General features: G+C 38.7%; 3 protein-coding genes and 1 long non-coding RNA gene across 6 annotated transcripts; 2 read left to right on the top strand and 2 right to left on the bottom strand.

Annotated features, from left to right (window-relative positions):
• Positions 1-715: 715 nt before the first annotated feature.
• Positions 716-4,129, bottom strand: LOC108118497. Of its 3 annotated transcripts, none has more exons than XR_001772943.2 (5): positions 4,027-4,129; positions 3,330-3,472; positions 2,028-2,328; positions 1,194-1,281; positions 716-1,111 (listed from the first exon to the last, which is right to left on the bottom strand). It is a non-coding gene; the product is annotated as an uncharacterized LOC108118497 (long non-coding RNA). The 3 variants fall into 3 exon arrangements; XR_001772944.2 differs by having other exon boundaries at positions 2,028-2,325; XR_001772942.2 differs by lacking the exons at positions 3,330-3,472; positions 4,027-4,129 and adding an exon at positions 2,400-2,507.
• Positions 4,130-5,644: 1,515 nt separating this feature from the next.
• On the top strand, positions 5,645-7,678 carry LOC108118414. Its single transcript, XM_017231090.2, is given in 2 exon segments — positions 5,645-5,938; positions 5,940-7,678. Coding segments are annotated over 2 exon segments (1,944 nt in total). The 3' UTR covers positions 7,590-7,678.
• A 281-nt stretch (positions 7,679-7,959) lies between these two features.
• On the top strand, positions 7,960-10,787 carry LOC108118481 (pancreatic triacylglycerol lipase). The gene is given in 5 exon segments (XM_041818468.1): positions 7,960-7,987; positions 8,790-9,026; positions 9,084-9,452; positions 9,588-10,019; positions 10,080-10,787. Coding segments are annotated over 5 exon segments (1,671 nt in total). The 3' UTR covers positions 10,685-10,787.
• Positions 10,788-11,059: 272 nt separating this feature from the next.
• On the bottom strand, positions 11,060-15,864 carry LOC108118480 (aspartate--tRNA ligase, mitochondrial). Its single transcript, XM_017231210.2, is given in 8 exon segments — positions 11,060-12,424; positions 12,496-13,065; positions 13,067-13,939; positions 14,003-14,092; positions 14,169-14,347; positions 14,406-14,906; positions 15,317-15,509; positions 15,583-15,864. Coding segments are annotated over 8 exon segments (3,438 nt in total). The 5' UTR covers positions 15,751-15,864; the 3' UTR covers positions 11,060-11,560.
• Between the last annotated feature and the right edge of the window lie 247 nt (positions 15,865-16,111).

The raw sequence follows: 16,111 nt of genomic DNA, 5'->3' as shown, positions 1-16,111 counted from the left end.
GTCGGAAGCCGTCAAAAGACCGACGACGACGATGTCTCCGCTTCATTGCCTGCACTTCTCGCTTATTTTGGGCATTGTATGTTTTTATGATTTTCGTTTGGCAAGTAGTTAAAGGCCTTGTTTTGCATGCCAACATGCAAATTAAGTTCGAGTACTTGAATGATTTATTAAGGAACTGCCTACCATTACACAAAATTACATTATAATCCGAAACGGAGAATAGGCAAGTGACTGGCATCTTTCTCATGACAGAATTCTTTATGATGTCTAGTAAAACAAATTGCTTTTCATTTGTTATTTACTAATTGAAATCCTCGCAATAACAGTTTTAAAAAAAATTATGTTTAAAGAATTTATACCATTTTAATATTATCATTCGTTAAATTTTTTGAAATTTTGGTTTTTATCTGTTTTAAATTTGATTGAGATGGCTCAATCCTAGAATAAATATTTTTCAGTTTCTTGCTAAGCAAATAAAAATCAATAAACCGGTAATAAACTGCTTTTACCGTTTCGTTATCCGACGTAGCCTAAAAGTATGCTGATAAAATTGAATATACCTATGCTCATTCAAACCCTCAACAGCATATTATGATTGATTATTCTTTCTTTTAGTTTATACCTTTTATAATAAGAATAAACTTCTTTTAATACTTCAAAAAAGGAAAAATCGATAATCCCAACATAATATAAAAATAAAATTAAAAGCAATAACTAGTTTTTTGTTGGTTTTATTCCTGCAGTTTAATGTTGTTCTTTTTTGCGGTTGTTATTCACAAATGATTTAAGAAAAGTCGAGTAAAATGCAGTTATACATTATGTATGTCTTAATAACTACGAATGCGAAATAAATGTGTTGTTTAACAATGAAATAACCAATTTCTGATCGTTCACATTGATTGCTGATGTTGTTCTCAATTTGCATATACTGTACATCATGGTCTATGAATTTAATTGCAAACTAAGTAGATTCCATTGCCGAACAAAAATATAGAAAGATCACAAAATAATATTTATGATTAGAACAGATGACGCCAAGGCCGGCAGCAATGTTGTATCCGAATGGATCGATATTGTAACGCCTCAAAGATTGTTCAAATGTGGCAGAGCACTGCGAAAAAACAAACGGAGAAAGATTAAGGGAACTAGTTTATTGGAGCGCATCCCAGGGGATCGAAATTAATGGTACTTACCACATAGCAGGGGCTGGCCATAGATCAGCTAAATGATCATCCTGATTGCCGAGCCTCCGTTTTTGGCAGCTGGTGGCTTTGACGTCATCTGCAAGAAATTATTTTCTAAATTTAATTTGTACAAACCAGCAATTATTTGTTAGTAAAGGAAAAATAAGTTTTCCTCTGACGTAAAGTTTTGGCAATTGATAAATATATTTGTACATATTTTATTTTTCTATTTTGTTTGTTCAAATGACCACTCTGGCATAAACAATGGTCAGCATGGCTTTGTTTGTTTCAAAGACCATAAGCTTCTTTTGAGATTTATTTTTGGTTCTTCAAAATAACTCACGGAGGCAGCAGATTTGAATTTCTCGAATAAAAATAGCGATTTATAGTCGAAATACTATTTCAAGTTTTTTTGAAATATTCGAAAACATTTAATGAAAATTAATTATAATATCCACCTTAGCCAATCATAAATTCTGGCCATAAAAAATGGTCTCTTTGAACATTTTTATGTTTTTGCACTAGGGGGGATATTTTCAATCCCAAAAAAAAAATAATGTTGAATCACAAAGTTGCGACATTCGAAAAATGTCGTGTGAAAATGATTTTTAATGTTTCCAAATGAAGGGGGGCCGTGACGACAGGAAGGTGTTTAGTGGGCCATGTCGAAATCTTGTCGTTAAAAAATAGAAACGGAAATTCTATTTATTATCGAGCTGCCAAGTGGTGCCAAAAAATTTAGTCAAGGTTTATTTTCATCAGTGATTTGAGAATATTTTGGTGATTTGTTTGATGTGTGTGACTGATAATTGAATTAATTGGCAGGGGTTGGAAAATGCTTACCTGGCTTAGGTTACTAGTAGAAATCCATTAAATGCTAAACATCTTAAACGCGTAGGGTCCTAGAAGCTCCACCGGACCTCAAGATGATGGGATGGCCGGCGGCTTGGAATTGAAATTCAACATGTAAGCTATACTTGATGGGTGATGGTTGGTGGTGGTGGTCATGGTGACTGGGATGGGCCTAGAAGGCGGCTTCGTAGAAGGCATAGAGCAGGAACAGAAGGAAGGCCAGGATGAGGAAGGTGGTGAACAAACTCTTGGCCTCATTCATTTTGATTTTAATTTTTTTGGTTGCTGGCTGCTATATTGATTACAAGGAATAATATGGAATTAGGTAAGCGACCGATCGATCGAAAAACACAAATCACACACTTGTGGGGGGTTTCTTGACTGTTCGGAGATATTTCCAACCGTTCGTAGCTAAAGGCGCGCAATAACTGAATTTTCCGATCTGAATTCCACTTCTCCACAAAAAGTTGGCCAGCGTTTGGAATTATGGCTATTGCCTGGGCGCACGCACGCACCCACATAGAACCGATTATATAGAGGATATATAAAAAAATTAATTTATATACATATACATATCACCGGTTATTTGGTTGTATGTGAGTCCAGTTGTTGCTCATATTTTTTGACGCGGCACAAATATTTTCTAGATCTGTATATATGTACATAGTTCAGTCTGTATATTTGGATTATATATATATATATATATATTCGGATTCCATACGATTCTAGCCAATTATTTCTCTGTTCTTCGAGCATTATTTATTTGCTGGACTGCACCTAGACAAATTGCTTTTTTCCGACTGGACCTTGTCATTTGAAAAATGTTTTCTTTTTTCTGGTTTTTGGTTTGGTGAAGGTGTTTTTTTTCTCCAGCTGTTGGTTTGATTAACATATTTATTTACTTTGAATCGAAAAACATGTCGATTTGGTTAATTTGTTGCCTAAAACGATTCTGAATATTGAAAGAATCTTGAAAAATTGGGAACATCACGTAGCCCCTATTGACTTTATTGCTTATTTTGGATTTGATGAACATTTCAAGGTTTGTAATTGATGGGGATTTATCTCGAATAAATTCAATGGGAAAATAGGCTAATTGTAGTTTTAAAAGGCCACAATACTTATCAAATTATTTGACTATTTGATTTAAAAATAAGATTTAGTTTTTGATTGTTTACTTTTAATTGATTTTAAAATTGAACTTTAAATGTTTACTATTCAGTTCTTTCTTTTTGGATTTTTAGCTACTACGGTTGGTCACCTTTTACAAACAAAGTTTACCCATTTTCTCACCTTCGACCCTGCTCTAAGAACCTTCTTCTAGTCGCTAACATTTTACAAGACGGCGTAGATAAGGTAAAGGAAGAAAAGGAGGATGGCCAGGATGCCGAAGGTGGTGAACAGGTTACGGGCTTCGCTCATGTTGATTGAATTTGCTGCAGAAAAAATCGTTAGAAAATAAATAGTTTAGTTTGGAATGGAGCCAGACAAAGGTTGAAATATTTATAAAATATTTTCACATTTCATATACACGAAATATATTTTTATTTGGCGCGTGATAAGTTTAATAAAATAGAAACATAAAAAAGGCGGCAATAAATTTCAACGAACACATATGATTTTGTTTTAAAATAAGCTAATCAAATAAAATCCAAACGTATAAGTATATATCTTTATATAAAGTCAACAGATATTTAAGCCATATGGCAAATACATAATATTTTTGATTTTGATTACGTATGACCATATCTATTTGATGGTTTTGTGCTCTTTGTGTTTCTGATAGAGCAATCAAAGAACCATATGTCTATATAGATTGAAATAATTCCAGTTTTATAGATTGGACCGGTTCCAACAGAAGAAATTGAAAAGAACACGACTGAGAAAATATTTACGGGCACGGCACACTTGAATTCGATTATTAAATTCCGAAAATTTTCTATCATTCGACTGGGATCTTCAGGTCACATCACTTGTCGCCTGGTTTTACCTTTTGGTTTTTTCGTCCGCTGGGGAAAGACACAATTTCGTGCTATTAACTGGTGAAAGCCTTTGGCTCAACTAAAATCGTTGGCCCGTCCACGAATTGAGATATAGATGAAATACTTAGCGTTCTGCAAGCATCCATACAGACGCAGTTATGGCAGATCTGACAAGTGGATACAGATTCATGTTGCTGTATGGGTGATTTTCTTTGGATATACATATAGAAAAAATATTTTGTCCCATTGGCCAAAATGAGACGCCACTACCAGGGCGGAAAGTGCAGATTTTTTGGAAAGTCGCGTAGAAATAACATCGAAAATAAATAAAATAAATCTGCGCCGCGCATTTTGACAGTTTTCGAGCAGCCGTTGGCCGGATCTGAAGCCAAACCACCAACAATAACAATACGCTCATTAAAAACAATTCAGTCGTCTAGTATATAGTTTGTTCCATTTTACGAAACACTTGCCTTGAAAATATTGACAGCATTTTGGAATTTCCGCAAGTGCAAACGAACTAGAAATGTTTTTGGTTGAATAGGATCTAGAGATGCTTGTACTTATAATCTTCATATAATCTTTCTTTCATCTCTTTAAGTAAAATTAAATCCCAGAAAAGTAAAATAGATATTTCACTTTTTAGATATTTATTACAAGACATTCTCTACATCGTCATAAATTAATCAAACTGATAGCATATACAATATCATCATAAAAATACCACCCAAAATTTTCGTAAACAACTGTCACACACTTCGGGTCCTTGACTTCTCTAAAAAACATACACTTTCCCTTAGCTGACACTTGTCATTAAGTCATTTTGAAAATGCAATGCGCAAATGGCGCAAAAACAAAACTGCCTGACACAAAAATAAATATAAATAATGAACAAGATAATTATTCGAATTCGATACAATTTGGTTAAGATGAACTCAAATATTGATGAAATCGTTTCAGTACTTTTGAAATGCCTGGACAAAGTTCAGATGAAAAAGCATACAAAAATGACATGAATTTTTAAAATAAATGTATGTTTCAAAAACAAGAATAAAGCCTAATGGAATAGTATTTTGTTTTGATGTTTGAGCTAATGCAGCTGTGACCACATTGCGTATGCGTAATATATGTTAGACTTCTATAAGCTTATATAAATTTATGATGTTTAAAAATGTTTCTGTGATAAACATGCAAGCATTTTCGTATATTTAAAGTCTACCACCCTGATATTTATGCAACCTATATTAGATTTTCCTATTGATAATCTGTATATACCAGTAAATATTTTGCCAAATGAAATTTTAAATACTATTTAAGAACACGCGAATCTTTTTGAAGCCATATTTATAAACAAATCCATAAACAAATATTATTCGGAATTATATTCATCAATAGGCGATGTAAAGGCGGAAAAAGGCAAAGCGGAATGCCAAAGATCTTTAAGGTCAAGGCGAGCTCTATAAAGAGAGCAAAGAGATCTGGGGAACTTAGATAGAATCGAGAATATATAGCTCAATTCACAGCTTCCGTGGCTTATCAACTCATTAGAGAGTAAGTCGGAGCCAATTTTTGCGCAGTTTTCGCGTAACAAAACAAACGAGCGGATCACAATAAAATTGAATTAATATGTGCTGGAAGCTTCAGTTTGTTTTGCTTGCTTTTGTCATCCAAAATGTAAGTTCTCAGAATGATCGGAATACGGATGCGGAAATGGAAACAGATACGGATGTAGAATCTGGCCAGTTTTTTAGCCACCTGTATAAACGAAATTTGTACCAAATGGTGAGGATAAAGAATGACTCATTGGATCCATGTGATGATTTCTACTCGCATGCTTGTGGGAATTTCGATCAACATCTTCAGGAAGACCCTGATGAAATCCTGCCACCTTATCTATATAACAAACAGGACAGAATGAACTTTTTTTTCGACACAGGTTCACAATTTCGAAACCATACCAGGAAAATTAATTTCACAACTATATGCGGAGTGTCGAAATAGGGAAGCAAAGAAAATGTCAAATCAAAGTGCCTCTGCTACGCATTGGGAACATCTACTTGAGGAAATTCCCTTTCTTGCCGGACATAAAGAAGTGCTCTTTTCTTGGCCTTTTCTCAAACATCAATGGGAGCAAAAACATCTTAATGGACAACTGAATTGGATAGTTCTATCAGCTCAATTGGCAGCTCATGGTTTACCCACTCTACTCCATATCTACTTTGCATTGGATACCATTTATGTGAGCCCCATAGAGGATCTACCTTGCCCAAGTATAGACGATTTCCATTCGAGCCTATCTGATGTTTTACAGAATCGTCATCGTCATGTTTCTCACATAATAGGTTATGAAATGAGGGTTCTATGTCGCAGAATGAGAGGAGAACTTCCGCTTGTGAGGAGCTTAATGAGAAATGGAGAGAGCACAACTACTAAGCCTAGTCAAGAACAGCTCCTCCTGGATGAGAACACGATGGACTACTTTCAGCACTTTTTTGCCGCTCTTAACTTTTCAACGGAACAGTTGGAAATAGCCCGTAAGTTTCCGCTAGATGTGGAGAAGATCACACAAGCTTGGGAAGTCCTAAGGCAAACGGAACCCCGAATAGTGTACAACTATGTGATGTGGCAGGCCAAGGAACAACTACGTTATCCAGATTGCTATAAAATATCTGAGGAATTCGAGAGATTGCTTCATTCGGAGTACTGGCAATGGCATATTCTTAGTCCTCATTTAACCAGGGAAGTCGCCTTAGCGTCCTATCAACTCCATACAACTCGCTTCCAGAAACTACGGAGATCCAGCCTGTCTAGAAGGGATTGGTATGGTCATCTGTGGCCAGCTTCTGTCGAGAAAAAGGAACTCCAGGTGGCACGCATTCTCCAAGTTCATGCTCAAAGCTATCTGAATATAACTGAACTTAATGAAGTCTACACAGGTTTGGGGTTCGTTAATGGCTCCTTTCATGGAAATCTCCTGCTCCTCAGGCGGGCTCAGTTACGTCATAGTTTTGTATCGCCCTATATCGACGAGGACGATGTAAATCAGCCAGCATATTTCCTAAGACATTTTATACATTTTGTCCTGCTTTCCTTGCATCGTCCTACTTATCACTATTATGCCACACAGGGTTTGGAGCTTTGGAGACAATCCCGACTTCTTTTAGATACCGATGGCCGCTATACTGCCATGGATTGCCTCGAAAGGCAATCCTTGCAACACTATGATGCAGCATTGGCGCCTATTTACAGGCCACTTGGTTCGGACGAGATCGAAGATATCTTTCACTTTTATCGGTCATTTCAAGCTGCTCGCAGGGATTACGACTTCTGGCTTCAGGGTGAAAGATTCGCCTTTGCAGAGACTTTTGTGCTGCAATTCTTCGGATTGGATATTCAAAGAGTACTCTTCTATGCAGTGGCCCAACAATTATGTAATCGCCATACGGACATATTTGCAGCTCAACTTAATAGAGGGTACATGAATATGCCAGAGTTCCAGGAGGCCTTCAAATGCAAAGCTGATAAAGCCATGAATCCCTCATCCAGATGCATGATTAACATGTGCGAGTAATTAAACTTGGAAATTAAAAGTGCTGTGTTATATTAGCTTAAGAAGTTTTACAAATAAAAACTAAAAAATTAAGTAACTATACAACCTATACCAAAAAATCTTACAAAAACATGTTTTTTTTAATTTTAGACATCTTAATTCACATAAAGATTTTATAGTTTTTACATATGAAGATCAGCTATTAATATTTTAATGGATTGGACAATATTGCCAATTCAAAGCACACATGTCGCTCGTTTAAAGACCCAGGCGGGAAATGTCTGTCCATCTAACCATTTATTCGCATTTTGTTTGACATTCCATAGAGCAGCATATTGACATGCACATATATATGGATATATATATCATATATTATATATACATAGTTTAAATGCGAGTGGATTTCGAGAAGAAAAATCGTGGGCGTTCTAGACACACGTACCGGTAATAAATTGGAAAAGCATCAAAAACAATTCCAGAGAATTTTTCTAGCAGATACTGAAAAATTTTTTGTTGCAAACATGCTTGCACGTATTTAAAGTGTTTGTTATTCGCAGGTTTAACCACATTATAGCCATAAACAATGCTCCACTTAGTGAAGATAAACATTGTTTGTATATTCCTTTTCCCCACTTGAATGAAATTGCAAATCTTAATCAAGTTTGTTTTCATTGACCCGGGTCGGGAATCATCCCATCATCCAAGTTATCTATGTGGGTCATCGAAACGAGAGTGAGTCAATAATGGTAAAAGATTCTTCGAAAGATCCGATTCCTATAAATGCAAAAAAGCAGTGAGCATTCGCCTTTGTACGTGAGTTAAGATCGCCCGCGATAACAACAAAAGTTTTCATTCAGTAAACGTTTGTTAATTGAAACCGCAATCACGTAGGTGAGTGTATATATTGTCTATGAGTGCATATTGTTGAGTGAGTTAGTGTTATGAGAATGCATTTATAAGTTAATCGCCGAAAATTATAAACAAATCATAAATTTTTCTAAATCTTATAAGAGACTTTCTAGTGTTTTGAAAACAAATTTAGATTGGTGTATCCGAATACTCATAAAATCAGAAAATAATCATTTTCCAGCGCATTCAATAGACTCTTTCTGGAATAGTTTTCCTATGACACTTTTTGTACCTTCAATTCTCATTTCGGTTTCACTTTTCCACCCGCAACTCTCACTTTGTAACCACACTCGATCACACACATTTCAAAAGTACTCACTCATTTGCATATCTCATTACAATTTGGCCAAAATCGTATTGACTCGGCCAGCCGGCTCTTAGTTTCTCCAACGATTTCAGCTCGAACGCTTCATGAACCTGGCACCGAAATTTGTTTTCAATTATTATTTTAAATCAATTGGAACTGCAGGTGGATATATACAGTGGACCGTGTCATCATAGATCTAAAAGCTATGCACTTGCAATGTGTTATTAGTTGGCTGCTTCTAGGTGGGTAAATCTGATAATTTTTAAGCTGTTTAAATAATGGCCTGGTTATTTTTTTAGCAAGTTTTAGCCAGGGGGCACTTGGAAGGGGATTTCTTAACCTAAAACCCATACCGATTGAAGATATTGAAAGCACCACAGAGGCTTCTAATAATCCCACACCCTCTCCAACATCACCACCTACTAATAGGGACATCACTATCGGTCCTTGTAAATGGGCCATAGGTCGCAGTTGCCCCGATCCGGATGTTAAGTATTATATCTATACACGGCACAATCCGATGGATAGACAGTGTCTCCACATAGATGAGTCCCTAGAGAAGTCCAATCTGACAGATTCCTACTTCAATCCCCGATATCCCACCAAGATCATTATCCATGGCTATAACTCAGATATGTTTCTGCATCCACTGCAACAAATGCGGGATGGTAAGTTTTAGCCGGGTGATACAGTTCAGACTAAAAATTTTTATTGGTTTTTAGTAAGGTTGCATGCATCCCTAGTTTATTATCAATAAGATTATTTTATATATATAAAATATAAAGCCATACCTTATGTTCTAGAGTACCTGGCCAAGGCGGATTATAATATAATCTATGTTGATTGGAGCGTCTTGTCGCCAGGTCCCTGTTATATAAGTGCCGTCCATAACACCAAACATGCTGGCACCTGTACCGCACAGCTAGTTGAGAGATTGGTGGAGACGGGCAATATGGATATCCATGTGATAGGTTTCTCATTAGGAGCTCAAGTGCCCAACTATATAGCCCGAAATCTAACCTCATTCACGCTGCCCAGAATAACGGGGTTGGATCCAGCAATGCCTCTATTTATTACCTCCGGTAGTGCGGATAAATTGGATCCTAGCGATGCCAGCTATGTAGATGTGATTCACACGAATGCCTTGGTCCAAGGAAAAATGGAGAGATGTGGTCATGCGGATTTTTACATGAACGGAGGAATCATGCAACCTGGCTGTAATGGACAGAAAATTAGTGAGTTAATAAATTGCTATTTCATAAAAAAAAGTTCAAGGAATTGTTTCCCACTTTTAGATTCCTTTGCTTGCAGTCATCAACGGGCACCCGCCTACTTTCTGGAGTCCATTCGCTCACCTAAAGGCTTTTGGGGATGGGCCTGCAGTGGATACATATCATACCTCCTGGGAATGTGTCCTCCAACAAACTTCCTGCTAGAGGCTGGAGATAATATACGGCCGACTACAAGAGGAATGTTTATGATAGACACCAATGATACTTCACCATTTGCTTTAGGGAAGTGGACGGACTTGCCCACTTTGGGAGCAAAGCAATCAAATTGGCGAGCTCCGCCGCAAAGACTTAAGGCACCTCCAAATCAGGGTGTAGATCCCCTCCTGCATCACATCGACCAGTTTGGTAAACTAGCATCCAACTTTAACAACTTACAGATGTATCCCAGTGAACAAGATCCTTATGAGCACTGGACGAGCTTCAGTCCGGAGCAGAAGGAAAGCGATGACGATGATAACTCTGTGGAGGAGCAAGACCTCGTTGAATTTGCCGAACCAAATGATCGCCATGACACGCAAGCTCCTGCACTAAGCTGGTGGGATTATAGAAGGAATCTTACTTATGGATTTATGGAGAATAACATATTTTCTGTGCCAACAGTGGATTAGCCCTAATCCATGGTTTAAGCTATTAAATACCCTTCCTTGCCCCCATTCCTTACTATCTTAAGCCGCCCAAGCTGATGTCAGCAAATACATTCGTTTAAAACAACACTACGTTTTTTTTTTTTATCAAAATCGTTGCCTAAACCTAGAGTGGTGAAAAACTGCAGTTTTGCTATTATTGATAGTGCGATTATTATTGTGCGATTTATTAGGTATAGGTTGAAGTAAATGACAAGCAGACAATCAATCAGAGTAATGCAAAATACATAAATCTTTGTGATTTAAAAATTATACAATACTAATATCTGTGCACCCTTATGCCAAACCTTTTCGGTTTAATATCGGACAACATCCATTGAGATGATCGTTTTTGGAATATTAATTTCGAACCATTTCATTTTAATCCATACATTTATATAAATTAATATTCGTTGACAGCAAGCAATCGATGGCTAAAAACTAGATATAAACTTGGAAATACAGTAAAAAAAACTGTAATTCTGGCATCGTATAATTATATAAACAACTTCAAATACTATAGCTCTCTTGTATAATTTTTTAGATTGTAATAAAATGGTTGCCAAAATAATTATAAATGACGGCAGCCGGGTCGGTTTGTGAGTGTGTAATTGGTTTGTCCTATGTTATATATTCTGGTATTGAAATCCATTGAGAATATCCGTGGTGGGTACATATATTGATTTGTAAAGTATACATCTGTATGTATAGAGGGGTTTTGCCTCTTAATTAATACGACCCGACTACTGTGTTTGCTGTATTGCTGACTTAGTCGAATGCCAGCTGCCATCCCCTGTCCCAAGTTATGAGCTTACATGTAAAATGCTAATCCGTTAATTGTAATATTAATGAGCCCCAGCTCTACACCTTCCTTTTAACGACCCGCCTTGGCCTAGGTGTACCAGGATCAACCTTAACGGATGGTGGGGATACTACGGCGACGGGAGCTGCTTTGACTGCCGCTTTGGTTGACGGTTTGACTACCTTTTTTTCAATTTCTTCTACATCTTCCTTATCCACGAGTTCGACTTTAATATCCACATCCATTTCTGGCTGTTCAGAATCACTAGTCGCCGACATGGGAGATGGAGGTGGACGCTGTTGATCGGGATCATCGTCCTCTTGTTCATTTGAAGTACTACTTGTGCTTGCTTCCTCCTCCTCTACTACCGAAAGGTGGTACATCTTCATCTCCTCTTCAGAAATGGGAACAGGAGCGTTCGACAACGGATCACGCCCATTAAGTGACTTGGGGAACGCTATCACATCGCGTATTGATCTGGCACGGCATAAGATGGCCATCAGGCGATCCAAGCCCAAAGCAATCCCGCCGTGAGGCGGACAGCCGGACTCCAATGCACTCAGTAAGTGCGATAAATGATCATGTGGGATCTTAAGAATCTGTTCTAGAATAAAGTGCTGCATGTCACGATCATGGATGCGAATGGAACCACCACCAACTTCCTGACCGTTTAGCACCAAATCATACGCCTGGGAGCGTATGTTCTCTAGGTTTTCGCAGCTGGTGGTGAAATTATCCAGATCATCGCTATGTGGCAGAGTAAATGGATGATGGACGCTCTCTAACTGGTTGGTCTCTCGATTACGCTCAAACAACGGAAAGTCGACAACCCACAGGAAGCGGAAATCATTAGGCTTCTTTACTTTAGCATTCTCTACCAGAAACTCATGGTAGTCCAGTCGGATGCGACCCAACATAGCGCGCTGTAATCATAAAAATATAAAACCAATGATTAATTTACCAAGAAAATTAATATACAATTGTAGTTGCTTACAGTTTCCTCTTTTGGTCCAATACCCAAGAAAAACAGGTCGTTCTCTTCAAGATCGAACTTCTCCGCAACCTCGTTAGCCACTTCCTCGCCCAGGAGCTTGCCCAGCTTCTCCTGCACATCTTTCGTAGGACCGAACTTGCGCACGAACAAAGTGCCCTTAAACTCCTTTCCCAAACTTTCGTAATGTTTTCGGGCTGCTCCATTCCAAAAGGCCTCACTGGCCCGTACCACGATGGCATATGCGCCCAAATCCTCGTATTTTTCTTTAAAATCCCCACTCTTCTCAACAATATCGGAGACGTTGTTCAGCAAGAAACCAAAACGAGTATCTGGCTTATCATTACCGTACTTCTCCATTGCCTCCTCGTAAGTGATACGACGGAATGGGGTTTGCAAACGAGCAAAATCTTTAGGCCACGAATAACGGAGCGTCTCCTCAATCAGTTGCATAATATCATCCCTGCTGGTAAAAGACAGCTCGACATCCAGCTGGGTGAACTCTGGTTGACGATCCGGACGCGTTGCTTCATCTCTGTAGCAACGAGCCACCTGGAAGTATCTGTCTATCCCCGCCAGACATCAGCATCTGCTTAAATTGCTGTGGGCTCTGAACGAGCGAATAAAAATGTCCCGCTTTTCGCGTGGGTACCACAAATTCTTGGGCTCCTCCAGGAGTCCTTCTGAAGAGAGTCGGTGTCTCAACCTCAACGAAACCCAAATAGTTTATTAGATACTCTCGCATTTTCATTATAACAGCCGATCGGAGGCGAAGATTATGCTGCATATCGTTAAAACGCAAATCCAGATAGCGATGAGTTAACCTCAAGCGTTCACCAGCTCGATTAAACTTCCGTATCTCAAATGGAAGATTTTTCTTAGCCGGATTGAGCACGACTACTAGGTCGGCCTCTACCTCAACATGTCCAGTTTGCATTTTTGGGTTTATGGTGGCTGCAGGACGAGGTATTACTGTTCCCTCAACTCGAACAATTGACTCAATGGGGACTCCTGCTTCTGCATATTCCTCTAGTCCCCGTGTTTTAGGCGATAAGAGAACCTGAGTTTGTCCATAAGCATCCCGAAGAATAAAGAATTTGTTCATACGCTGGAACTCCAACCATCCGCAGATTGTGACCTTTTCGTTGATATCATTGGAGCTGAGTTCACCGCAGTTGTGTGTGCGATCAGCGAACTTATTGGTATCCGCCACTTTTAATCGTTGTTCGGCAGTCACAGGGCCTGCATCCGCTCCATCTTCCTTGGACACTCCGTTATTGCTGTTGAGATTACCAGAGGCTTCAACAGCAGCCTCCTCAGCTTCTAGATCTTCAATGGATAGCTTTTGCTGCTTCTCCTTGGCCTTAATGGGCCCATCGTAGGGATCGTCTGGGTTCAAGATTTTCACCTGTGTTACACTGACCTCCACTTCACCAGTATCGTATTTCTTTAAAGGTATTTTTTTTTTTTTGATAATTTCTATCTATTAATATAATTTTATAATACTTACCAAATTAACGTTTGCCTTAGGCCTGCCCAGAACTTTGCCGACTATTTGAATGACAGTCTGCTCTGGAGTAGACAAGAATGTGTCGCTAAGCTGAATATAGAATAATATAAGTTTAAATCAGATCTAATCAACACAAAATAACTGTTTAAAGAGTTTCTTTACTCACCGACTGATCCTCAATCATGAGTTGAGTCTGGCCATAACCATCCTTGAGCTGAAGAAATTTGTTGTTTTTGGTAGAGGGTACCCAACCCACTAGGGTCACCGTCTTGCCCACATCTTCGCGCCTTAGATCGTTACAAGTAATATCACGGTTCTCAAAGTACTTCAATATGTTTTCGTTCTCTGTAAATAACAATTCATTTACACAAAATACAAAGATCTGAAATATTTTGCATCTTACTTGCTATCTTGTACTCGGTGCTGGTTATACCGAGATTACTCTGCTGCTGCACCATGGTGCTGTATGTGCGCTTGTCACCAGCTCGCTTGGTTCCGCTGGCCGGAAAATGAATATTAAGGATGTCCTGCACCTCTACTTCAATTTCGCCTGTCGGCATCGTCTGATTGCACGAATTATGTGGTCGACGCATAACCAATCCCACAATTGTCAGTGTGGTGTTCTCGGGCATGTTGTTCATGCGTCGCGCTACCCGCGGATGTTTGTCTTCCAATACAACAAGCTGACAGGCCCCGCCATTACGATCGCGAAGTTCCGCGAAGCGATTCACTCGCTTCTTGATCAGTCTGCCGGAAATCTCGACAAATAATCCACAATGGTGATTGCGCAATTCGCCGCAACTCTGTCGCATAGGCTGTGGTGGTTGGGAGTTCATGTTGAAGTTACTGGCCATGGCACTCATCAGCTGCATAAGTTCATTTCCGGAAATGTTTGGGGGTCCCACTAAAAAAAACAAAACAGTTTTGCATGGTGAATTATTTTAATAAACGACTAGACGCGCCGGCTTACAATAATTATTGACAATGCAGTTTGATTAAGGTGCATATTCACTTTTAATTTAAAATTTTATTAATTATATTTTAAAAGAATTTGGAAAAAAGGGTTATTTTATTTAATGGAGCTTTTTACAAAAATTTCTCCATGCTGGTTAGTTTCATAAGATTTTATACTCTGATTTAGGATATTTTGGTCCGTCACCTAGCGTTGTCGGCTGTTAAATGAATTGGGGAATATATTTTAACTGTTTGTAGATTTTTCGTCGCCTATTTTCATAATTTCTTTATTTATTTATTAAATATGATATTCTGATTAAATACAGATTCTGATTTTTACAGATGTATGGATCTACTTACTGTTGAAGGGATTTGGTCCAGGACCTGGTCCGAAGTTGTCATTAAAACCGGGACCTACTCCACCACCTCCACCACCGCCACCACGATAGTTGTCAAAGTCATTGTAGCCACCACCATCTCCATAGCCGTTGCCGCCGCCACTACGGCCACCGAATCTACCGCCACCACCACCGCGATATCTGCCACTCATGATCTGTAAAGCGAAACGGATTCAGGATCGAACACGGATAGTTCTCATGGTAAAGACGTGAATCACAGGCACTTACGTGACCACAATCAGCCGGTGCGTGCGCTGAAACTAACGAAACCGGGGTGCTCCGATGCAGAGTGTGCTTTTCCGCCACTGAACCACCACTAGATGCACTGAACACCAGTTGTTGTTGTAGAAGGAGGCGGTGATGACTTCTCCAAATGGTTCTGGAAATTAGTAACATTTTTTCTTTTAGAAGTTTTTACCTTCACATCTAACTTTTGCCTCATGCGACGGCCGATATTAAAAATGTTTTTTCAGACGCAGGCACGAGCTACCCGCACACAGACACAGACTAATCAGGCAGCGGTACATACACACATACACACTGTTCAAAATGCGAATGTGTATACGCCGGGCGTCGCGAAAACGCCGACGAAAAAAAAGTTGCGAATCATTCGAAGCCATACCGTAATAACCAGATCGATTCCGTGGCCACACTTTTGCCGTATATGAGAAGCGAAATCTATTTGAAAAATCACTTAAAGTAAATTCACAATCGAAAACCGATTTTTTTGAATTTAATGAATAAGTTGTCGCTGTTT

This window comes from Drosophila eugracilis, unplaced genomic scaffold (genome assembly GCF_018153835.1).
Source record: "Drosophila eugracilis isolate 14026-0451.02 unplaced genomic scaffold, ASM1815383v1 contig_1197, whole genome shotgun sequence".
Classification (NCBI taxonomy): Eukaryota; Metazoa; Arthropoda; class Insecta; order Diptera; family Drosophilidae; genus Drosophila; species Drosophila eugracilis.
The sequence above is the reverse complement of the archived record's forward strand: the minus strand, read 5'-3'. Positions and strand labels throughout refer to the sequence as shown.